This window comes from Mesoplodon mirus (genome assembly GCF_964341445.2).
Source record: "Mesoplodon mirus genome assembly, chromosome: 19".
Taxonomy (NCBI): Eukaryota; Metazoa; Chordata; class Mammalia; order Artiodactyla; family Ziphiidae; genus Mesoplodon; species Mesoplodon mirus.
The window spans coordinates 62,389,647-62,414,917 of NC_138995.1; the positions used below are offsets into that span (position 1 = coordinate 62,389,647).

General features: G+C 55.8%; 1 protein-coding gene across 3 annotated transcripts; it reads left to right on the top strand.

The window, feature by feature from the left end:
* Positions 1–124: 124 nt before the first annotated feature.
* SSC5D (scavenger receptor cysteine rich family member with 5 domains) lies at positions 125–24,917 on the top strand (the record flags this gene model as incomplete). Of its 3 annotated transcripts, none has more annotated exons than XM_082607528.1 (14): positions 125–581; positions 1,022–1,048; positions 1,371–1,679; positions 2,399–2,518; positions 2,707–2,820; positions 3,155–3,463; positions 5,139–5,456; positions 5,690–5,866; positions 8,705–9,022; positions 11,015–11,587; positions 11,667–11,984; positions 12,143–12,310; positions 19,630–19,794; positions 22,886–24,917. In XM_082607528.1, the coding sequence occupies 14 exons, from the start codon at positions 125–127 to the stop codon at positions 24,829–24,831; spliced, it is 5,319 nt and encodes a 1,772-aa protein (XP_082463654.1). In that variant the 3' UTR covers positions 24,832–24,917. The 3 variants fall into 3 exon arrangements, with proteins under 3 accessions (XP_082463654.1, XP_082463655.1, XP_082463656.1); XM_082607529.1 differs by having other exon boundaries at positions 11,670–11,984; XM_082607530.1 differs by lacking the exon at positions 1,022–1,048.
* Between the last annotated feature and the right edge of the window lie 354 nt (positions 24,918–25,271).

Sequence of the window (25,271 nt, forward strand, 5' to 3'; positions counted from 1 at the left end):
TCTCTGTCTCTTTTCCCAATCCAGGAAGTTCTTCCTGGTGTCTGGCTGCAAGCCCTCTTGCTGTACCGGGAGCCCCAGTTGTGCCAGGTCCCCAACCCCGGCATCTGATGTGAATCCGCCCTTGATGCCCTCTGGTCCCAGCACGCTTCCCTGGCTGGACAAGAGAGGAGGCAGATGGGTGGGCACCCCACCCGTGCACCCCTGTCCCCCAACGTATGCCCCTGCCTGGATGCTTCCCTGCAGCCTGCCGCCCCCAGGCCGGCTCCCAAGTGGGTGTTTGCAGTTGGACGCCCTCCCTCCTGCCTGCCACCGCCCTTCTCCCCAGGCCTCAGCCGCCGGCCAGCCCCCTCCCCACGCCCCCTCCTATCCCCTGCTGCCTCCTCGGCAGCCTCTCTTCCTCCTGGCAGAGCGTCCAGCCCCTGCCTGCTCCTCCCCGGGTCCCGGGCGCCTCTGGCAGGAGCCTCCCTCCCTCCCTCCCTCCCTCTTGTGGCCGCTAGCTCCTCCCCTCTCCTGCTTCTCTCCCCGTTTACCCCATCCCTGCCCCGACTCTGCAAACATGAGGGTCTTGGCCTGCCTCCTCGGTGAGTGACCCTTCTCCTCGGGGACTCAGGGGCCTGGGCCCCCCCCTCTGACTCCTGAGCTCACCCACTGGAGAGCCTCAGACTTCCGGGGCCTCATCCCTGTTGCTTGGGAGATACAGGACATCTGGCCCTCCCTTGCCTGATCCCCCAGGGAGCCAGCCTCTGGCACCCCCGTCCTACCCTCTTAGGAGCCCCAGAGACCTACCTCCTACCCGCCCCGCCCGCCCCACCAGCCCTGATCCTGTGGGGGGTCACCCATCATTTGACCTTTAGTCAGGCCCCTGGGCGCCTGCCCTGACCTGAGGCATCTGGGGCCCCGCCCACCTCAAGGACCTGAACCTCGCCAGGCCCTCGACGCAGAGTCCTGCCTCCCAGCGGCGGGGTTTCTGGTTCAGAGGCATGGGGCCTCACTCTGTACACCCCTCCCACCTCCCTTCCAGTGGCTCTGCTGGGGATCCAGGCTGTTGGTAAGTGGCCCCAAACACTTCTTCCATCTGGCCTCGCTCAGCTGCAGGCCCACCCCGTGCCCGGCCTCACATTCCAAAGGGACCCTGGTCACCCCCATCCGCCTATGACCTCGGGCACCACTTCCCCCAGGACCACCTGGGTGACGGCCTCCTGCTTCCTACGGTGCACCACTGCTCCCCTGGGTACCCAGGAGTCGGGCTCCCCGTTAGCAGCCAGGACACTGGCCTTCCAGTGATGCCCTGCAGGACAGCCCCCAGCCCATACCCTCCCCCTGGCCCCAGGGTCTCCAGGACATCACAGCCTTTCCTCTGTCCTCCGCAGAGCGGCTGCGTCTGGCCGATGGCCCCCACGGGTGCGCGGGCCGCCTGGAGGTGTGGCACGGCGGGCGCTGGGGCACCGTGTGCGACGATGGCTGGGACCTGAGGGACGCCGCCGTGGCCTGCCGTGAGCTGGGCTGCGGGGGTGCGCTGGCCGCCCCTGGAGGCGCCTTCTTCGGGGAGGGCGCGGGGCCCGTGTGGCTGAGCGAGCTGGCCTGCCGGGGCGGTGAGCAGCAACTGGGCCTCTGCCCCCACCGCGGCTGGAAGGCCCACATCTGCTCCCACGAGGAGGACGCAGGCGTCGTCTGTGCAGGTAAGCGGCCCTCGACCCCCTCCAAGGGACATTGCTTCAGAGACAACCCAGGGACCCAAGTCCTCAGCCCAGTAACTCTGAGAATCCAGAAGTCCAGACACCCCACCCCTGACACCCCCTGCAAAGCCAGGACTTAGCACTACGTTGGAGGGCCCAGCCCTGCCTTACTCAGGGCCTGCCCTCTTTATAGCATCTGGGGATTGCATGGCGGGGATATTGACTAGTATCTTCCCAACTGAGAGGGAACTTTGAGGCCAATCAACAAAGCAGTAAAGTACAACTATGAAGTTTACTGTGGGGAGCTCATACAGGCAGGATGGATCTGGTGGGCAGTGATCCGTTAATTTGCGGCTGTGCTGCACACCATCGCAAAGGGTGCAGGAAGATCTAAAGGGGCCAACGCTAGAGACAGAATCTGAGTGAATCTGAATCTGAATTCTATCTAGAATCTAGATAGAATATGATCATTATTCCTCATGGACCATTAATCCTCTATGTCAGCAAAAGGTATCCTTCCTGTTTTCATATCAAGACGAAGGCAAGTTGATAGGGAACCAAAAAAAAAAAAGTTGATAGGGAACCTTTCCGGCTTGGGCGTGTTCCTCGTGAGTGGGCTAAAGCTCAGCCCTGCAAAGAGGGGAGGGGGTAGGGCCGCGGGCCTGAGATGGGGCTGACAAAACAGAGCCAGTGCGGTCCAGCCACACGCTGCTCTCCCGAAGGTCAGCGTGTGTCGGACTCCAGGGATTGGGACGACTCACCTTCAGTCCTGGATGGGGACCCCTGGCCGGGGCTGTCTGGGGAGCTGAGCCCCGGCTCTGAGGAGGCCCCGGTGATGCCTGGTGAGCCCCCCCACACGTGCCCTGTCTCCAGCTTCGGCTGTGAGGGAGAGCGGACGGAGGCCCGTCTCCTCCACAGTCCCGAGGGCCCCCGCCAAGGCCCCCCTCAGACCCCTGGGGACTCTCGGGACTGACCTGCAGCCCCGGGAGGGGCAGCTGCCGATCTCCCTCTCCGCTGTCTCCTCACCCAGCCCCCCGACCAGCCGGGACCCCCCAGAGCGGCTCCCGGAAGAAGAGCCCCCGGCCGCCCAAGCCCGCCAAGTCCACTAGGGCCCCTTTGCTGACTGCGGGAGCCCCCCGCCAGGGTAAGTCCACGCAGGCCTCCCCTCTGCAACAAATCTGGACGGGGTGAGGCGCTAGGCCCCGCTGGACCAAACTGGGACCCCCCCCAGGTATGGGGGGCACTGCATCCCCCGGGATTCACAGTCAGGCCCAGGCTCCCCACCCGGTCCGGAGACCCGGGTGTCCACTCCCGGGACCCAGGCCCTTGGCCTGCTCAGATCCTGGCTCTCCCCTTAACAGCCGGCTGGCAGGCCCATCTCAGGCCACTGACACCCCCCACCCCGCGGCTTGAATCCGCGTATCCCCAGCTGCCTCGCACGAGGCCCCTGACTGCCCCTCTCCCCGCCCACCCGCCAGAGCGGCTGCGCCTGGTCTCCGGCCCCCACGGGTGCGCGGGCCGCCTGGAGGTGTGGCACGGCGGGCGCTGGGGCACCGTGTGCGACGACGGCTGGGACCTGCGGGACGCCACCGTGGCCTGCCGCGAGCTAGGCTGCGGGGGCGCCCTGGCCGCCCCCGGCGGGGCCCGGTTCGGCCCGGGCGCAGGGCCCGTGTGGATGGACGACGTGGGGTGCGGAGGCGGGGAGCAGGCCCTGCGGGACTGTCCCCGAAGCCCCTGGGGCCGGAGCAACTGTGACCACAGCGAGGACGCAGGACTGGTCTGCACCGGTACGTGCCCGCCTCCCCAGACCCCTCCTCCAGGGCCACGCCCCCTCCCCACTCGCTGACGTCACAAGTTTAAGGAGCTCTCCAATCCCCTTCCCTCCCCCTCCCTCCCTCCCTCCCTCCCTCCTTTCCTTCTCTCTCTCTCTCTCCTTCCTTCTTACTCATTAAGCCCCATCCACACCGGGCACAGATCCAGCTCTTGCTCTCCTGACTTTTAGGACGCAGCGGGCACAGGGCGGGGGTGGCCCACAGGTGCGGGATGGGAGAGTTCACGGGCTGCAACCACTAGAGGAGCCTCTGCCCGCCTGCCCGCCTGCCCGCCTGCCCGCCTGCCCGCACAGGGGGCGGGAAATGTTTCAGTTGGTGGATGGGAAAGGGGAGAGGGAGCTACAGAGGAAGCTGGGAGCCGGCTCTGGGCCTCCCCCCGACCTGCCTGGCCTCCTGGGTGGATGTCCTCGCGCCACCCTTCATGGATGCAGGACAGAGGCTCAGAGATGTAAAGCAGATGACCCGGAACTTAACTTGACCGCTGTGTCTGTCCCGCTGCACAGATGGATCTGGGTATCTAGGGTGTGGTGGGGATGGAGCCCAAGGGGACACAGGTCAGGGCACAGATTGGTGGACCAGAGGCAGTGACGGTGGCGCCTCCGTGGGAAGCACGTGGGGGCAGAAATGGGGCCTCTGAAACCCAGTTCCCAGGAGCTGAGTTGAGTCTCCAGCGGGAGAAGAAGTTGTTGGGGAGAAGAAGTGAACCCCCCATTGAGGGGCCCGGGGGCTTGGTGTCTTACCAACATCTCTGCTCCTCAGGGAAGCCCCATGAGGGAGCACGTCACTCACAGCTGGGTGATGCAGGCAGGAGTATCTCACCCTCTCTGGCCTGTCCTTTTCTCTAGACACCGACTGCAGGCTAGAGAGATGGACTCCACACTCCCCAGAGGTGACCCAACTCTCACCCCACAAAGACCCAATAGAAATGTACCCCCAAACCAACAAGAGGTTAACATCTAGATTAGTGGTTCTCAACCCCACTCCCTGGATGACATGGAGACATTTCTGGTTGTCATGACTGTGGGGCACTGGGGGTGCTGCCGGCATCTGGGGGGTGGAGCCCAGGGATGCTGCTGGACATCCCACTGTGCACAGGACTGCCCCTCACAGCAGAGAATGACCTGACCCCCGTGTCAGGGGCGCTAAGGCTGAGAAACCTTGCTTTACAGGCTGGAGAAGGCAGCTGGGGAGTGGGGACCTGCTTGGGGAGGTGGGTGGAGGGCATCAGGGCCGGCATCCACAGGGCTCGTCCCTGGGGAGGCAGGAACATGGGGGGCAGTGGATAGACCACAGTTGGACTCTTGGAGAGCGACTTCTCAGCTCAGAGTCTTTTCCTCACTTGCAAACTGAAGATGGAATGGCTACTTTCCAGCCCCATCTTGGGCGTGAAGCGGGACACCACACATAGCCTGTACTTGCTCACCCATCCTGGTCACCTGAGCAGGTGGCTTATACCTGCTCACCCATCCTAGTCACCTGAGCATGAGGCTTGTATCCACTCACCCATCCTAGTCACCTGAGCACGTGGCCTGTACCTGCACATCCATCCTGGTCACCTGCATGCGTACCTCAGTACCTGCTCATCCATCACAGTTTCCCGTCTCTCTGTTCTCCCTCTCCCCACGTCCAGGCCCGGCCCCCAGGCTGCGTCTGGCAGACGGCCCCCACGGGTGCGCGGGCCGCCTGGAGGTGTGGCACAGCGGGCGCTGGGGGTCCGTGTGTGACGATGCCTGGGACCTACGGGACGCCGCTGTGGCCTGCCGCGAGCTGGGCTGTGGGGGCGCGCTGGCTGCCCCTGGAGGCGCCTTCTTCGGGGAGGGGGCTGGACCCATCCTCCTGGACGATCTTCGCTGTCGGGGAAACGAGACGGCCTTGCGCTTCTGCCCGGCGCGGCCCTGGGGCCAGCATGACTGTCATCACCGGGAGGACGCTGGGGCCGTGTGTGACGGTGAGGGGGCCCTGGGGGAGAGGCCAGGGAGGGGTGAGAACTGGGGGCTCTTGTGTGTTTTCCTGAGGTGTACCCCAGGGCCCCGCACTCCCTCCGTCCAGACTGCCCACCTGCCCCATGTCTTGCTTATCGTGAAACCTCATTCTCCATCAGGGGTCCTGGGATGGCAGGTGTGGGGAACGGCCTGTAGCACAGCAGTGGCGGGTGCTCACCTCTTCCCTCTCACGCCCCAGGTATGCCTCTGGGATATGTCCCTCCCACGGCCCCCGCGGTGGGCAGCAACAGCTCCAGGCCCAGGGAGGCTGCATCCAGGCCCCCGGCCCCCACGGTGAGCCAGGCCCCGCGGATAGCAGGCATTTCACCTCCACCCGCTTCCCCTGCCGCCCCTCAGGAGCCTGGGCCAGAAGCTGGTGAGTCCCTCCTGCTCCCCCCACCCCAAATGTGGGGCTTAGCTGCTGCTGCTGCTGCTTTTTTTTAAGATTCTTTTCCCAGGTAGGCCATTGCAGAGTATTGAGTAGAGTTGCCTGTGCTAGACAGTAGGTCCTTATCACCTCTTTTATATACAGTCGTGTGTATACGTCCATCCCAATCTCCCGAGTTATCCCTCCCCTCCTTATCCCCTGGTAACCGTACGTTTGTTTTCTCTATCCGTGACTCTACTTCTGTTTTGTAAATAAGTTCATTTATACCCCCTTCTTTTAGATTCCACATATAAGTGATATCATCTGATATTTGTCTTTCTGTGTCTGACTTATTTCACTCAGTATGACAATCTCTAGGTCCATCCATGTTGCTGCAGACAGCATTATTTTGTTCTTTTTTGTCGCTGAGTAGGGGTTTAGCTTCTGTTTCCTGCCCCTCCGCCACTCCCGACAGCCCCCAGGTGCCCTCCTTCACTGCTCAGACTGTCTCGGGGAAAGGGAAGGGTGGAGGGGAGGGGACGGAGCCCACGCTCAGAGGCCCCTGCTTGGTTTAATGCTCTGCTCTGGCTGTCTTGAAACTCACAAGGCCGCCTCCTTCTCACAAATATCGAAAGAACTAGTCAGTGATGTTGTTTTAAAACACAGGCTATGGGGGCTTCCCTGGTGGCACAGTGGTTGAGAGTCCGCCTGCCGATGCAGGGGACACGGGTTCGTGCCCCGGTCCAGGAAGATCCCACATGCCACGGAGCGGCTGGGCCCGTGAGCCATGGCCGCTGAGCCTGCGCGTCCGGAGCCTGTGCTCCGCAAAGGGAGAGGCCACAACAGTGAGAGGCCCACGTACTGCAAAAAAATAAAATAAAATAAAATAAAATAAAATATAATATAAAATAAAATAAAATAAAATACAGGCTTTAGGGACTTCCCTGGCGGTCCAGTGGTTAAGACTGTGCTTCCACTACAGGGGGCACAGGTTGATCCCTGGTTGGGGAACTAAGATCCCACAAGCTGCGTGGTGCTGCCAACAGGTGAGACCACTGTCACTGCAGAGATAGTTGGTTTCTCACAATTCCCAAGAGGAGGGGGCACAGCCCGCACACGACTCAGGGCCACGTGGGAAGCACCAGGGTCCAGCAGGAGGCAGAGGGAGCGAGGGGCGACGGTGGGCAAAGCCTGGAGTGTGGCTTCATGGGGAGGAATGGACAAGGCGGGCGAGATGACTCCGGATGGGCTGGTTCGCATCATTTCTGCGGGTTCTGGAACGTAGGGGCTGCCCCTTGTCGGGTACATGCCCTGGGGAGATGGGGCAGGTGGATGGTGGCCGGGGAGTGTGAGCCTGACACGAGGTGGGGGGTGAGGGCTCTGGGTGGGTTGGTTTCATGTGAAGGGCACGCTCCAGTGGTTTCCTGTCTCTGGGAATCAGCAATCCCCCCAGTGTCAGCAAGGCCCCGAGATGTCAAAGCATCAGGTACCGCAAATAAAAAGCCATGATTAATACAGCCACCTCCTCAAGGTTGCCAAAGGCTGAAAAAGTGGGAACTTGGTCACTATTAGCGGAGGCCTGCTTCCCCTTTTTCTGAATAATGATAATAATAATGATAACAACTGCCATAGACTCAGCTCTCACTGGCTTACACGACCAGTACTGTTCCGAGCCCCTTCATCAGGTAGAACTACCCGCCGCTGGCAGGGTAGGTACCGTCTGGTTTCCACGTTACAAATGAGGCCGCGCAGCTAAAAAGTTGGAAAGCCAGGACTCAAATGAAGGTAATTTGTTCCACAGCCCACTTGCTTTATTTTTTAAAAATTATGGTAAAATATACACAACATAAAATTGACCATTTTAACAACTTCTTGTTTTTCTGGCTGTGCCACACGGCACGCGGATCTTACTTCCCCGACCAGGGATCAAATCTGCGCCCCCTGCGGTGGAAGCGCAGAGTCCTAACTATTGGACTGCCAGGGAAGTCCCATTTTAACCATTTTAAAGCATATAGTTTAGTCGTAAAAAATACACTCATAATGTTGTGCAGCCATCACCACCACCATCTCCAGAATGTTTTCACCATCCCAATCAGATACCCCAGACCCATTAAACACTCACTACCCTCCCCCCCATCTCCCCAGCCCCTGGCACACACCATTTGATTTTCTGTCTCTGTGAACTTGCCAACCAGGCACTGTGTCTAGATGGAATCGTATAGTATTTGACCTTTTGTGTCTGGCTTATTTCACAGGGCGTAATGTTCTCCCAGTTCATCCACATTGTGGTGTGTGTCAGAATTTCTTTCTTTTTAACGGCTGAATAGTGTTCCATCGTATGGATGGACAACGTTTTGCTTATCCATTCGTCCATTGAGGGACACTCGGGTTGTTCCCACATTATTGCTATTGTGAATAATGCTGCTGTGAATGTTTGCATACAGGTATCTGACTGAATGCCCATTTTCACCTTATTTTGGGTATATCCCTAGGAGTGGGATTTCTGGATCATATGGCAATTCTGAGTTGAGCTTTCCAAGGAACCACGCTTTATCCCTGACTTTTTTTTTTTTTTTTTTTGGCGTGCCGCGAGGCTTGTGGGTTCTTAGTTCCCCAACCAGGGATTGAACCTGGGCCTCGGCAGTGAAAGCACGGAGTTCTAACCACTGGACCGCCAGGGAATTCCCTATCCCTGACTCATTATTCCTGTGCCTGATGCAGACGATGGCACAGCACAGGCCTGGATAAACACTTGCTGCTGGGAAGGAAGGGTGGATGAATGGAAGAAAGATGAAGCGAAGGTGGAGGAAGGTCTGATTCTAATTCTTTGCGTCTCTCCCACCCCAGGGTCCCCCCAGCTGCGCCTGGTGGCCGGACCCAGCAGGTGCTCAGGCCGGCTGGAGGTGTGGCACGGTGGGCGCTGGGGGACCGTGTGTGACGACAGCTGGGACCTGCGGGACTCGGCTGTGGTCTGCCGGGAGCTGGGCTGCGGTGGACCTCGGCAGCCAGACCCTGCTGCCGGCCGCTTCGGCTGGGGCGCCGGCCCCATCTGGCTGGACGACGTGAGGTGTGTGGGGACCGAGGCTTCCCTCGCTGACTGCCCTGCCGCTCCCTGGGGGAAGCACAACTGTGCTCACAACGAGGACATTGGAGTTACCTGCACTGGTAAGGAGGCCCTGGCCATTCGCTGGCTCCGGGAGGGCTTCCTGGAGGAGGGAACAGGAACTAACATTGGCACTAACATCGATTGAGCGCCCACCCCCTAAGCCCCCGCCCATGACCATATTCACACGTCATGATACGTCCAAATTGGTGGATGTTATGCCCATTTTACTGATGAAGACGCTGAGGCACAGAGAGGTTACACAGCAACTAAGCAGCACAGTTGGGATTCTTCCTCCTCTTCCTCCCACCAAGAATCAAGGAAGTCTCCCACCTAGAGGGAAGCTGAAAAGGAAGAGGAAAGGAAGCAGGCATGGGGCACCGGGAGACGGCAAGAAGCCCGTGTGACGGGAGGGCCAGTTGAAGTAGACTCAGGCTTGGCCCGTGTTCATTCACTGGCTGTTATTTATCCAGCGCCAGACGCTGAGCTAGGTATTGGGTCCTCAGAATGCAACGAACGCGACCCTGGCCTTTGAGAGGCTTACAGTTCACTGTGAGAAAGAGACACCCTGACAAATCGCTGCAAACCCGTGTGACACATTGTCATTTGGGAGGTCCCCAAGACCACCCTCGGGTTCCGAAGTTTTCTAGAAGGATTCACAACAATCAGAAAAGCTGTCTCGCAGTCCAGTGGTTAAGACTTCGCCTTCCATCGCAGAGGGTGTAGGTTCAATCCCTGGTTGTGGAGCTAAGATCCCACATGCCTCGCAGCCAAAAAACCAAAACATAAAACAGAAGCAATGTTGTAACATTCAATAAAGACTTTTTAAATGGTCCATATTAGGACTTACCTGGTGGCACAGTGGTTAGGAATCCGCCTGCCAATGCAGGGGACACGGGTTCAATCCCTGGTCCGGGAAGATCCCACATGCTGTGGAGCAGCTAAGCCCGCGCTCCCCAACTACTGAGCCCACGAGCCACAACTACTGAAGCCCTCACGCCTACAGCCCGTGCTCCGCCAGAAGAGAAGCCACCGCGATGAGAAGCCCGCGCACTGCAACGAAGAGTAGCCCCTGTTCGCTGCAACTAGAGAAAGCCCAAGCACAGCAACGAAGACCCAACGCAGCCAAAAATTTTAAAAGTCAGTTGAGGGAAGAGGCATGTGGGGCTGGGTCCAGGAGAGACCCTTGTGGAGCTTCCTCACTTAATTCTCCCAGCAACGACGCATGACAACGCACGTGAAGTGTTGCCAACCAGGGACGATCTCCCAGCCTTGGCATCAAAGTGTTTATAGGAGCTCAGTCATGAGATGTGGCTGGTGGCCCACTGGTGGCCCATAAGTCACAGTGTTAGCAGAGATGATCTGGGTGGCTCTGGCCCCACAGGGAAACAACACACTCTTACCAGGCAGGACGTTGAAAGGGCTTGGAGCTTCCCCCCGGCAGCCAGGGGCAAAGGGCCGAACCTTTCTTTGGACAAGATTAACCCTTGTCCTGCATCAGTAACCCTTGGCATCGCCCATGCTGTCTGCCGCCTTCCCTGTGCTGATCAGAAAGATGTAAGGTCAGCTGTGGCAGCTGGGAGGATGGAGTCAACCATTCTGCCTGAAGCTAAGGCACTTTCCCCTTTCCCTCCCCTCCTGAGGGCCACGGGAGCCACAGAAGGGTTTTGAGCTGGGCAGTGGCCTGGTACCACCCTGGTGGGGCGGTGAGAGCTGGGCACGGGTGTGGGGGAAGACCAGTCAGAGGGTACAGGAAGCCAGGCAGTGGCTGGGCAGATGGAGAGGATGGGTCAGTGTGAGGGGGTGAAGGGGGGCAGTCACATCATGATTGTAAGTGCCCAGAGGTGGGATGGTGCCGGCTGTGGCTGGCCACCGTATGCCCCAGGTCTGGCACAGGGCCTGGCTTGGAGGAGATGCTTTGTAAACATCTGTGATGTGAATGAATGCATGGGAACTTGGTGGTTGTCTGTAGCGGGAGATGAGAGAGAAGGAGGGGCCTGGTCGGACAGTCACGGTGTCTGCTGTCTCCCCTGTCCTCCCCTCCTGTCTGCCAGGGCCCCCCGGCCTGGACTCCATCTCAGACCCCTTCAGTTGGAGCTGGATCCCTGGCCTGGGTAGAGACCCGGATGCCTGGCTCCCGGGGGAGCTGGCCACCAAGCCCTCTGCGAGGCGGACCCCTGGCGTTCCTGAGAAAACCACCACCAAGGCCCCAGGGAAGATACCCAAAAGCACGAAGAAGTGGGTGACCAAAATCGCAAAGAGACCGACCACTCAGCCCCCCATGATACCAACCACTAAGCACTCCAGGGCCACGGGCACCCAGAGTCCCCCAGAACTGACCTCACTGACCACCACCACTCCAACCACTGAGGCCTCCCGAGGACCGACCTCTGAGTTTACCACCAGGCTGACCACGGAGGCCCCTCACAGGCTGACCTCACACACCATCGACAGGCGGACTCCCCGGGCCCCCCAGGAACGGACCTCTAAGACCCTGGCAACACCGACCACCCAGGGCCCCCGAGAACTGACCTCTGAGGCCACCATGGAGCCATCGGCCGAGATCCCAGGAGTAGGTACTCCAGAGTCCTCCAAAGACCCAGCCCCCTCCCCCACTGGGGCATCAGGTGAGAGGAAGGAACGTGGAGGGTGAGGCTGACCCCTCCTAACCCCTGCTGACCCCTCCTGATCTGGGCTGTCTACCAGCAGGCCTGTTCCGGGTTCGTCTGGCTGATGGGCCCAACCGGTGTGCCGGGCGGCTGGAGGTGTGGCACGCTGGACGCTGGGGGACAGTGTGTGATGACAGCTGGGACCTGCGGGATGGCATGGTGGCCTGCTGGGAGCTGGGCTGCGGAAGGGTTCGGCCCCGAGTGGGCAAAACCCACTATGGCCCTGGCACCGGGCCCATCTGGCTGGATGACGTGGGCTGCAAGGGAAGTGAGGCATCGCTGAGCGACTGCCCCGCTAGGGCCTGGGGACAGCACAACTGCGACCACGAGGAGGACGTGGGGCTCACCTGCACTGGTACGGTGGGGGGGCGGGGGGTCAGTGGCCAAGGAGTCAGGGTGGCATGGGGGTGGGGACCCAGAGTCACTCCAGGAGATTCGGGAAGGGGACTTCGGAGCAACAGCAAGGACCTCTGAGACGGGTCGGGGCTGTCCCCTTCCCCAATTTCTCCCAAGGCTATGCAGATGAGGAAGACTATCCCCCCTGGACCTGGGACCCCACCTCAGGAGAGGACCTGGCCAAGGGGACCACCGCTCCAGCGGTGCCTGCACACACTCTCTCCTGGGGCATCGCTGGGAGCCCAGGGGCCCCCTCCCCAGCGACGAGGCGCCTTCCAAGCACAGGTGAGGGGCATGGCCGGGGTGGGGAGGGGCCCTCCATAAACCTCTGTGCATTTCCCTGCCGGGCTTCCAGAAAGATCCTCCTAAATGAGCTGGCCTGGGTCTCAGAGACCCCAGACAGGTTTTCCTCGGCTCCAGAGACCCTAAGAACATTCCCTTCTTGGACTCGGCAGTAGCACTGTCCTCCAGAGCCTAAAGGAGACCCCATCCCCACCCACTGCGGTGTGATTCACGGAGAATCCGACCAGGCTCAGCAAAGCCCCGGCCCGCAGTCCTCCTGCAAAGCAACCGGGGCCTTGGGAGCCCGTGCCCCTCGATCCAGAGCCTCGATGGAACTCCCCCCAGACCTCACAGCCCAGGCCCACCCTGTCACCACGTTGTCTCCCCACCCCAGCCCCTCAAACCTGTTCTCCCAGCTCACGCTCTGGTCAGGGTCGGGCTGTGGCTCAGAGGTGGGGTGGGGACATCCAGGTCGAGGGTTCTGTCCTCAGCCTGACCCCCTTCCTCTGGCCAGTGGGAGCAGCCTCCAGCCCCTCAGCTCCGTCCCCCTCTGTCTTGCTGTCGCCCGCTTCCCTCCTTCCATCTCTGCTGCCAGGGGCCTTGACCCCCCTCAGATGTTGCCCATTTCTCTACCTTCCTCCGCGCGCGCGCGTGCGTGTGTGTGTGTGTGTGTGTGTGTGTGTGTGTGTGAGATCTCTGTCCCATCCGTGCTCAGGGTCTCTCTTGATCACCCTCTGTTCCTCTGACATTCTCTCTCTCTCTCTCTTTTTTTTTTTTTTTTTTTGCGGTATGTGGGCCTCGCGCTGTTGTGGCCTCTCCCGTTGCGGAGCACAGGCTCTGGACGCGCAGGCTCAAGGGCCACGGCTCACGGGCCCAGCCGCTCCGCGGCATGTGGGATCCTCCCAGACCGGGGCACGAACCCGTGTTCCCTAGCATCGGCAGGCGGACTCTCAACCACTGCGCCACCAGGGAAGCCCTCTCTCTCTCTCTTTGGCCTCGCCCGCGTGGCACACACAATCTCAGTTCCCTGACTAGGGATGAACCCGCGCCCCCTGCAGTGGAAGCGCAGAGTCTTAACCATCAGACCCGCCAGGGAAGTCCCAAAGGAATTTATTTTATTTTTTATTTTAAAACTTTTATTTATTTATTTTTCCCTCTCTTTTCCCTTTCAATTTCTCACCCTCCTCATCTCACTTTTTTTTTCACCGCCCATTTCTTTCTCATCACCTTTCTAATTTTTTTTCTTTCCTTATCAAGTTCATACTCCCATCATTTGTATTTCTCTCTTTATTTCCCCACAGTCAACTTCTCTTTATCTTTTCCCCTCTGCGTCTGGCTCCTTTTTCTTTCATTTTCCATTTCTCACTCCCCCACCCCCACCCCGTATCTATGTCTCACTGTGCTTCATGGCCACTTTCTCTTCATCTCTTCTCCTGTGTCCTCCTCTTTTTATTTACATTTTCAGTTTCTCACGCTCATCGTCTCTGTTTCTCACTACTTTTCACGGTCGGTTTATCTTTTCAGCTCCGTGTCTCTTTTTTCTTTCTCTTTCTCTGCCCCTCCTCGTCTCTCAGCCTCTCTCACCATCTTTCTAATTTTTTCTCCAAGTCCACACCCCATCACCCCTGTTTCTCCCTGTTTTTCACGGCCAGTTTCTCTTTCTTTCCCCTCTGAGTCTTCCTTTTTCTTTCACTCTCAATGCCGCGCCCTCTGCTCCGTTTCCCACTCAACCTCCCCCCAGCCCAGGGTCGGTTCTCCCCTCAGCTTTTTCTCCGTCTCCTCATCCTTCTCGCTGACTCTCCATCCTACCATTTCCCGCGTGGCGGCTTCTTCCCCCAGCTCTCCCGACCCCGTCCCCCCGCGACGGCCGCTCGCTCCCCCCAGGTGTCACTGCTTCTGTTCCCTCTCCGCAGGACCCCGCCCCTCGCGCCTTTTCCCGCCTTTTTCACAAGCTCAACACGCATGCGCACTCCGAGGGCCCGTTGTGAGAGGGGCGGGGCCTCGGATGGAGGGGCGGGCAGGGCAGGCTTCAATCGCCCCGCGCCGTGTGACGTCACAGGCGCGGTGCGCCTCCTGATTGGCCGGCTGGCCCACGCCGCGGCAATAAAAGCGGGTGAAGAGAGTGGTGATTCCATAGCGTGGCGTCCGCCTCGGTCTGGTCTCGTGCCAGCGGAGAGGGGAGGGGGGCGCGGAGCAGGCATTGGAGGTACGGGTATTTGGGGTGGGGGGCACCCGAGCTGTGAGTTAGGGCTCAGTTTCCAGAGGTGATGCTCCTCGGTGCAGTGTGGCCAGGATTTCTGAGCCTTTGTTCTCTGCAGCCCGGCGCCACCTCCCTTATCCCGTAGCGCCCCCTCGTGGCGGAGAAGCCATGCTGGGTGCGAGGCACAAATAAATACAGAACTAGGAATTACGTGATGGAAATCTCAGGAGTCACGTGTACAACCTTAGTAATGGGAAGACTTGGAGGGAGGTGCGGAGTGGCGTGGGGAGAGGGTAAACCACAGACAGGAATTCCTATCCTCGTTAGCAAGGTGGCCTTGAGAAAAATGACTGCTTCTTTGAACCTCAGTTTCTTCCTCCGGAAAAAACGAAAACCGGAGCTCCAAGGTCCCTGGAAAGAGTCAAGGAGAACTCACTGTGCCAGGCACGCATGATTCCAGCTGGGTGACATAGGTCCTGGTGTTGCCCCTGTGTTTCAGGTGGGGGAAAAATGAGGCTCAGAGAAATTAAACTTTAACTCAGGAGCCATTATTGAGATCCATTTTAAACGATTTCGCGCACAGTTTGCTCGCTGGATTGGAAAATATTCTGGAATAACTGAAGTCATTTCAAGAGTGAATTCTGTAGTACAGCTTGCTGGGTTCCAGCTGTACCTGCGCTGGGATTAGAACAACGAGCTGGGTGACCTCAGGTCCCAATCCAATGAGCAAAATGTGTGTGAAATCATTTAAAACCGCAAAACATTGGTTGTTAAAAGTTATTTACCGTAAATGAGCAACAGCTGCAGGATCCCAGGGACGGAGTGATTATTTCTAGTAGAGCAATTGGGAAAGACCTCGCAGAAGAGATGGTGTCATTTTCCCCAGCAGACACCAGGAGGAAGGGGATTCACAGAGGAGCAGAGGCTGGAGTTGAGGAATTGCATTGCCTGTTGAGAGCACGTCGTCTCTGCTAGACTTCTAGCTGTCTTGTGTTTGGCTATGTCAGTTTCTGTTGTTGCCATAACACCACCACACATGAGGGGCTTAGACAACACACGTTTATTATTTTGCAGGTCTGGAGGTCAGAAGTCCCACCTGGGTATCACTGGCTAGAATCAAAGTGTCAGCAGGGCTGTGTTCCTTCGGAGGCTCTGGGGAGGATCGTTCCTGTGCCTTTTCTAGCTTCTAGAGGCCCCTCCGTTCCTTAGCGCATGGCCCCTTCCTCCATTTTCAAAGCCAGCAATGCTGCATCTATCTCTCTGGTCCTTCTTTTGTCTTTACGTGTTTTTTTGTTTGTTTGTTTTTGTGGTACGCGGGCCTCTCACCATTGTGGCCTCTCCCGTTGCGGAGCACAGGCTCCAGACGCGCAGGCTCAGCGGCCATGGCTCACGGGCCCAGCTGCTCCGCGGCATGTGGGATCTTCCCGGACCAGGGCACGAACCCGTGTCCCCTGCATCGGCAGGCGGACTCTCAACCACTGCGCCACCAGGGGAGCCCTGTCTTTACATCTTTGTCACTTCAGCCGGGATAGATTCTCTCATTTTAAGGATTTGTGTGATTAGATTGGGTCCGCTCGGATTAACATAGGATAATCTCTTCATTTCCAGTTCTGGACCCATAATCATATCTGCAGAGTCCCTTTTGCTAGGAAAGGTAACATATTCACAGGTTCTGGGGATTAGGGCTTGGACATCTTTGGGGAGCGTTATGCTGTCTACCACGGGATCTGTGTTGTAGAGACTTAGTAGAGACTTTTTACATACTTGTTGAATGAATGAATGAATGAACCAGTGAGAGACCACTGTGTAAGTCTAGAGAGAGTGTACAGGAGATGAAGCTGGAAGCTTATGAAGGTTGGATTCTCACTGTCTATTTCACTGAAGCAAAATTTCTTGAGGCTTCCTGGATGATAGAATTTGGAGACGCAGACATTAATTCATGTCTGAAATGTTTTCTGTGTGGCAGGCATGAGTACTAACCCCTGGGAACATAGCAGTGATGATCACAGCAAGGGAGGGGGAAGGGAGGGCTAAGTGTTGTAATTTAAAATAGGATGATCAAGAGATGACTTACTAAGAAAGTGCCATTTAAGTGACAGCCTCAAGAAGGAGAGGGGGGAAGCCATGCAAATATCTGGTTGGAGAGTGTTCTGTAGAGAGCGGACAGCACGTGCAAAGCCCCTGAGGTGGGGGTGTGCTTAGCTGGTTCAAGAAACAGCAGCAAGGTCAATGGGGCGGAAGTGAGGTGGTTGATGGGGATGATGGCAGGAGGTGAGGTCTGTGGTCCATTGTAAAGACGTCTGCTGTGATGGGGAGCCTGGAGGGAGCTAAAGGAGCCTTCCAGACAGAGGGAGCAGCATGTGCAAAGGCCCTGTGGTGGGACCTTGGGAGACCAGCAAGAATGCTGGCCTGGCGGGAGTGGAGTGAGCCAGGCAGGGGGAGAGTGATCGGGGATGAGGCCAGTGTCTGGGTTTTATTCTATGTGCAGAAACCCTTGGCGTTTTAAGCACTTTAAGTTATGGAGGACGTGATCACATGTATTTTCTTTCTTTTTTGGGGGGTTGGGGGGGCGCGCCTTGCGGCATGTGGGATCTTTGTTCTCCGACCAGGGATCAAACCCGTGCCCCCTGCAGTGGAAGTGCAAAGTCCTAACCACTGGACCGCCAGGGAAGTCCCCCACTAGTATTTTCAAAGCAGTCGCTCAGGATGCCGCAGGGGGGTGGATGTAGGTGTAAGAGTGCATGCAGGGAGACCAGAAGGTCCATGCAGACACGACGGTGGCCTCAACCAGGGTGGCAGTGGAGACTGAGAGAAGTGCAGGTGTTCAAGCTACATTCCGGGGGTTGAGCTGGTGGGTTTGAGTGATGCGTTGGGTGCGAGGGTTGAGGAGACAGAGGGAGGTAGGGAATGGGGACCCGCCTTTTACTGGACCAGGGAACGCTGCGGGGTGGGCGCACAGGATCCAGAGTGGGAATATTAAGAGCTCCATTAGTGATGCGTTTGACACACCCAAGTGGAGACACGAGATATGCAATCCTGGAGCTCCAAGGAGCTCCTGGGAGGAGGGAATTTGCAGCTGCGGGAATGGATGAGGCTATGTAGATGGACAGCCATGTCTAATGGAGTTTCCACACCCAGTGGGGAGGTGGCATGACTCGTGGGCGCGGGATATCGCTGTATGTCATGGCTGCGCAGAGGGGAGGGCATCCAAGATTAAATGCCAGATTACATTTAGAGGTTGCATGGTAATAGAACATCAATAATAGCTAATGTTCATTGAATAATCTCCGTGTGCCAGGCACCATCTAAGTGCATCCCATGGTGGTTTGTCTTTTTTGGCCGCATCGTGTGGCATGTGGGATCTTAGTTCCCCGACCAGGGATCGGACCCGGGCCCCCAGCAATGAAAGTGTGGAGTCCTAACCACTGGACCACCAGTGCAAAGTGGTTCCCCAAAGTGCATACCATGGTTTAACTCACCTCCTCCAGTGGAACATTATGAGATGAGTACTATCCTTATCCCCATTTTATAGGTAGGGAAACTGAGGTCCAGAGAGGTCAGGACAGCAAAGGGCAGAGCTTGGATTCAAACTGCAGAATTCACACTCATAACCACTCCAGCCACGGAGACTGGGAAGAAGCCTATGATGGAATTAGCTCTGAAGAACCCAGGAAGCATAGAGCAGGGTGTAACCTCCTCAAGGGGAAGCAGGGAGTGGCCTTGGAATCAAATTCTAAATAAAAGCTCACCAGGGAAGGAGTGCGGTGAGACCCAGGAGGTCTACCCCCAGAGGGAAGAGGTCCTCATTCAGAAGCAGATAGACCTGCTGGGTCTGAAACCCAGTGCTGCTCCTTAGTTGTGAGACCTTAGGAAAATTCCTTGCCCTCTCTGGGCTTCAGTTTGGTCATCTGTAGCGAAACTGCAGCTTCTTTGCCCACCAGCTCCCCATGAGATTGCCAAAAATGTAAAATGTCTCTCAGCGGCAAGGATGAGGGATAAAGGCGGGCAGTCTGACAACATCTAGAGAGATGCCTTCCGCACGGCAGTCCCACAATTAGGCGTTGAGCAATTCTCACTCCTGGAGAATCCACTGCAGCAAAACATTGGCCACAACCGAACCGCCCGTCCACAGGGGCATACGGCAGTTGTGCGTTCATACGATAGAATATTACAGGGTTAAAAAAAAGAAGGAACTAGAGTTACATGCATTTAACTGAAAGGACAGCTTATCACTTGCCAGCCCTGCGACCCCATGGAGTAGGTGCCATCACGATACCCATCGTACAGGTGAGGAAACAGAGTCGTGGAGAAGTGAACTGACTTGCTCAGCCAGCTAGGAAGGAACACAGCCAAAAAGCAGGCTGTGAGAAGGTGTTTGCTGTATATATGTGTACGTGCAGTCTTTCTAGTTGTAGGAAGCTAACACGTGGCAACAATATAGCATTAGGGAGTCCCACCTGTATAGCTAAGGTGTAAAGGCATGCTTGGGAACTGTTAACTAAAGGCTTCTCTGACAAAGGGAAGGGATGTGATTGGGCCTCGCAAGGGCTGTAACTCTGCAATGCTGCTTCCTTTTTTTCGATGTATATTTTAATTAAAAAATCGAATCGATCACACACTAACGGACCATGAACGAGAATGTGGCCATATCTTAGAGCACATTTTGAGTACACACGGACCCAGGGAGTATGCCTGCACTTGGCGGGCTGACTTTTTTTTTTTTTTTTTTTCTGCTGTGTTGGGTCTTCTTTTCTGTGCGAGGGCTTTCTCTAGTTGTGGCAAGCGGGGGCCACTCTTCATTGCGGTACGCAGGCCTCTCACTATCGCGGCCTCTCTTGTTGCGGAGTACAGGCTCCAGACGCGCAGGCTCAGTAGTTGTGGCTCACGGGCCTAGTTGCTCCGCGGCATGTGGGATCCTCCCAGGCCAGTGCTCGAACCTGTGTCCCCTGCATTAGCAGTCAGATTCTCAACCACTGCACCACCAGGGAAGCCCCAAGGGCTGACATTTTAACAGGAAGACAGCTTCAATTTGTGTTCTTAATGGAGTCCTCCTAAAACCCAGCATCTTGGAAAGAAATCTTCACAACACTGTTATTACTCAGTTCTCCCCATATCTCTCAAGGTGGCGAGGATGGTTATGAGCCTTCTTGGACGTGGGCCACACCTTCAGGAGAGGTCCCAGCCAAGGGGACCCCCACCGCAGGCATACCTGGACCCCCTGGCACCACTGGCACCATCAGGAGCCCAGGCCATCCCTCTCTAGCTCCAAGGGTCCGTGGAGATACAGGTGAGACGTGTGGCTGGGGCGGGGGTGCCGGGGTGTTTGTGTGGTGGGATGAGAGGTGGACTCCAGATTTCCCCATGGTGACCCAACTCTCACCCTAGAAAGACCAGGCAGAAATATATCTTGAGACAAGGGGTTATTATCTATACCAGTGGTCTTCAACTGGGGGCAACTGGCAACATCCGAAGACATTTTGGGTTGTCATGACTGGGAGCAGGGAGGCTACTGGTACCTGGTGGGTAGAGGCCAGGGATGTTGTTACACATCCTCCGGTGCGCAAGGTATCCCCCACAGCAAAGAATCATCCAGCCCCAGCTGTCAACAGTGCCAAGGGTGAGAAACCCTAACCTATACCATGTAAGTCACTCTGACAAATAAGAAAATGATAGGAAATCCTATAAGAGAATGGGCAAAAGATACAAACAGGTGATTTGAAGAAGAGGAAGCCCAAATGCCCAACGAGTATATCTAGAAGTGCTCACATTCATCATGAATCAGAAAATTCAAATTAAAACCAAAAAAATAAAAAATAAATAAAACAATGACGAGCATGCAAAAAAGTTTGAAAGGTAGATAATACCAAGTGTAGGTGAGGGTGTGGGGAGACAGGCATCCCCACTGGCTGTAGCAATTCGATAAACACAACCTAGTGGTGTTTAGTGAAATTAAATATGATTATACGTTATCACCCAGCAATCCTGCTCCTAGATCTATATTCCAGAGAAATTCTTGCACAGGCTTATAAGGGAATATGTGTGAGGATGTATTAGGGAATTGGAGGCAAGTTAAGTGTCCAACAGTAGGGTAACAAAGAAGAGAAATGCAGTGGTTACACATGATGGAATTCTATGCAATAGCAATGACGAGCTATATCCACAGCAACATGGATAGGTATGAAAAACATAATACTGAGGGGAAGGTCAAACAGAATGAGATTTCCAGCAGAATATTATTTGCAGAAACTAAAAGCACAAACACAAAAATACACATACACTTATATATTAACCTAAACACATCTATGCATTCTGTATTGTTTAAGATCACACATATGTTTAAGGCCATATGTGAAACACATTAGAGTGGAGGTACCTATGGGAGAGGACGAGGGGATGGAGATTGGGGTTAAAGAGGAGAAAAAGTAAGATAAAACAAGAGAAGGCATTGCAGGGACTGTTAATGACAACATACAGTGGGGTATGAGTAGCTTAGCTCTCTGCACCTTGGGTCTGAAAAATTAAAAATCAATACCACTCTAGGTTACTGAGTCCCAGTGCTATCGAACTAAGCTGAGATCCTTGAAATAATAACTAGGAACAGTTAACATTCATCAAGCAATATACCACGTGTCAGGCACTATTTTATGCACTTTATATGTATTACTCTTTAACATATTTATATGTGTTAATCCTCGTAGCAGCCACATGAGCCCTACATGAATGATGTAAGTGCTATAATTGTTCCCATTTCGCAGATAAGAGAAGTTGAGGCACAGACATCAATGACTATGGCAGTATAAACAGTCATAAGAATGCTTATGTGCTAGGCATTGTGTAAGTGCTCTGCCCACACACGATCTCTCTGAATCCTCATGATTACTCTACAAGGGAGGTATGTGAATCATCCATGGTTTACAAATGGGGAGGAAACTGAGATTCAAGGCAGTTAAGTAACTTGCCCATGATTACCCAGCTAGGAAGTAATGGAGCCGGGGTTTAAATCCAGGCAGCCTGGCTGGAGGCCAGGCCCTTTACTTAACTGCTCCTTTGACCCTGCAGGGGGACACGATGCACCTCAAAGACGCTGCATAAAAGTGGAATTCTGTTGAGCTGTGCTGTTCAATATGGTAGCTACTGACACAGGTGGCTATTTAAATTTAAGTGAATCAAAAATGTGAAAAAGGAAGGACCTACTGTATAGCACATGGAAGTATACTCAATATTTTGTAATAATCTCTAAGGGAAAAGAGTCTGAAACAGAATATATATATATGTGTGTGTACATATATATATATCTGAATCACTCTGCTGTACACCTGAAACTAACACAACATTGTAAATCAACTATACTTCAATTTAAAAAATTAAAAAAAAGAAATCCATTCAAAGGTAAAAAAAAAAAAAAATTGAAAAAGGAAACATTTATTCCTTAGTTGAACTAGCTACATTTCAAGTGCTCAGAAGCCACAGGTGACCAGTGGCTACCATACTGGACAGCACAGAACATTTCCATGACTGAGAAAGTGATACTTAATGGCCTAGACTCTGTATGTAAAGGACTTGGGTTCAGATCTTGTCCCTGCAACTTTCAAACTGTCTGTGATCTCGGGCAAGTTACTCCTCTTGGCCTTATTTCTCTCATCTGTAAAAAGAGCTTAAAATTCACATTTACCTGGAAGCAGGGCCTGGAAGAGGGTAAGCGTTCTCATTTTACTCGGGCCTAAAATTTGGGGCATTCCAAACACTTAGTAATGAAGATAAATAAGATCTTAATACCATAGGTTAAAAAACAAATGAATGCAAAAACAATCCACGATGAGCTAAATAAAATTTTAACTAAAGTCAGGATCTGACCTACCTCACCAGGATCTGACAGAGCCAATTTTAGGGGGGATTCCAGTGAGGTAGGTTGGATCCTGTCTTGGATCAAAATTTTGACTTTTTGTTCATTGTAGATCTTTTGCATTAATTTTGATTGTTTAAAAATATGGAGTAAAGAGATTTGTTTTGACTACTGAGATTACCCTTCAGATTCCCCCTCATGCTGTGCACCGTCTCCCACTCCCCTCCCCCTCTTTATCTCCCTTCATCCCATCTCGGCCCTTCCGCCCCCTCTTGCATCCCAGGTACCCCTCCACATCCCGCCTCCCCACTGCCCGCCCATCTCCGCATCTCCCAGAGGGGAGGACGCCAGGTGGCGCCAGGAGACATCCGAGGAGGCCTGGAGGTGGGGCACTAGGGCGGATGAAGTCTGCCGGCGACCCATAACGTCACGAAGCTTTCTGCTTTCCCATTGGTCGGCCCACCCCTAGAAGGCGGACCATGCCGCGGGGTGGGCGGAGCAGACTGACCTCCGCCGGCCGTCTTTCCTCCAACAGGTTCACTGAGGAAACCGTGGCCCGAGCGACGTCTGCGGCCCACAGCGGCCAGGACTAAGCCTCCCACCACTTCCCCAGCTCCCTCCGCCTCGTCAGGGCCCCCAGGCCCTGTCCTGACCTCTGACTCAGCGCCGCAGCTCATCCCCACAGCAGCTTCAACACCGGAGGTGACCTCTGACCCTCCCGCCACTTTGCCGCCCAGCCCAGACCCGGCCTCCTGGATGAACTCTCACCATACCTTGACAACCCCTGGGCTTACCTTGTCCACCCCTGATGCCACCGTGTTTCCAGCGCTGACCCCTGGGCTTTCACCCACTCCACCACCCACCATGCCCAAAGAACTGACCTCTGACCCCTCTGCACCGGCGGTGGTGATCCGCCTTTCCCCTACCTCAGAGCTGACACCAGAGTCTGACACAACCTCAGTCTGGGACACATCTCCATACCCCAACACAACTCCAGAACCTTCTAGTTTCCCAGACCCTTCCACAAGTCCTCACCCCACTACCATCTCTCACTCCATGACCTCTCACCCTACCACGACCTCTCACCCCACTACCACCCTTTACCCCACCACGACCCCTCACTCCAAGACCTCTCACCCCACCACGACCTCTCACCCCACCACACCCCCTTATCCCACCATGACCTCTCACCCCACTGCCACCCCTTACCCCACCCCCACCCCTCACTCTACCTCCACCCCTCACCCCACCACGACCCCTCCTCCCATCACCACTGCTCAACCCATCACAACCACTTACCCAACCACAGCCCCTCAACCCACCACGACCCCTCAACCCACCACAACCCCTCAACCCACCACGACCCCTTACTCCACCATGACCTCTCAGCCCACCACAGCCCCTTATCCCACCATGACCTCTCACCCCACTGCCACCCCTTACCCCACCCCCACCCCTCACTCTACCTCAACCCCTCACCCCACCACAGCCCCTCCTCCCATCACCAGTGCTCAACCCATCACAACCCCTTACCCAACCACAACCCCTCACCCCACCACGACCCCGCGACCCACCACGACCCGTCCTCCCATCACCAGTGCTCAACCCATCACGACCCCTTACCCAACCACAACCCCTCACCCCACCACGACCCCACAACCCACCACAGCCCCTCCTCCCATCACCAGTGCTCAACCCATCACGACCCCTCACCTCACCACCACTGCTTACCCCACCATGACTCCTCACCCCACCTCAACCCCTATGGTCACTGCCAAGTCCCTTCTAACTTCCTTGGGAACAGAACTTCCCTTTCCCTCTTCAGCACCAACAGTCAAGCCCAGCCCACACCCCCAGTTGACCTTCACGGGGGCCCCACACCCCTCCACATCCCAGATGTGGAGCCTGGAGCCCTCTCCAGCAACAGAGTCCAGCCCCTGCAGGCCCTCTCCAGCCCCCAGCATAGGCACACTGTCCACTGAGAACTTCAAACCACCCACAAGCCAGAGCCCCAAAGTAACCTCTCCACCTACCCAGACTCCACACTCAGCCTCTGACCCCACTGTGGCCCCTGACCTCCACCTGTCCCCTATGGCCCCCCCCTTGGATCAACCTCCCCCTGACCACCTCACCCTAGGGCCAACTCCTGGTCAGAGCCCAGGCCCCCTTGGCCCATGTGAAGCCCCAGTGCCACCTGTAAGGGTCATGGCTTGTGATCCGCCTGCCCTGGTAGAGCTGGTGGCTGCTGTGAGGGATGTGGGTAGCCAGCTACAGAGGCTGACACAGGCCCTGGAGCGGGACCAGCAGGAGCGCCAAGCCCTGGGACTGGGGTTGACCCAGCTGGTGGAGGCTGCCCAGGGTCTGGGGCAGCTGGGTGAGGTTGTAAAGAGACTGGCAGAGGTGGCCTGGCCCCCCAGCACACCTGCACCAACCACTACTACCCCAGAGGAGGAAGAGAGGCCTCTGCGGGGAGATGTGTGACCTTATCTGTGGTCTGAGGGACTTAAGACACTCCCAAACCACAATAGGAAAACCAAAGTATCTAATTAAAAACAAAATGTGAATGATGTTTCTGGGGGACTAGAGGAGGTGGAATCACAAGATTGATCTGTTTGTGAATACAACAGGCACCATGTGAGGTGGTGAGGATGGTGAGGACGATGGTGATAGTCGTGATGAGTATGATGGTGATTATGATGGTGAAGATGAGAATGGCGATAGTGATAGTGAGGATGAAAGTGATGATTGTGATGATAATGGTGGTGGTGATGAAGGTGGCCAGGATGGTGATGATGGTCATGAAGATCATGGCGATGCCTATCCTGATGGTACTGTGATGATAATGATGAGAGTGATGATAATGATTGTGATGGTGATGATAATGGTGGTGATGATGGTGATCATCAAGCTAATGATGGTAC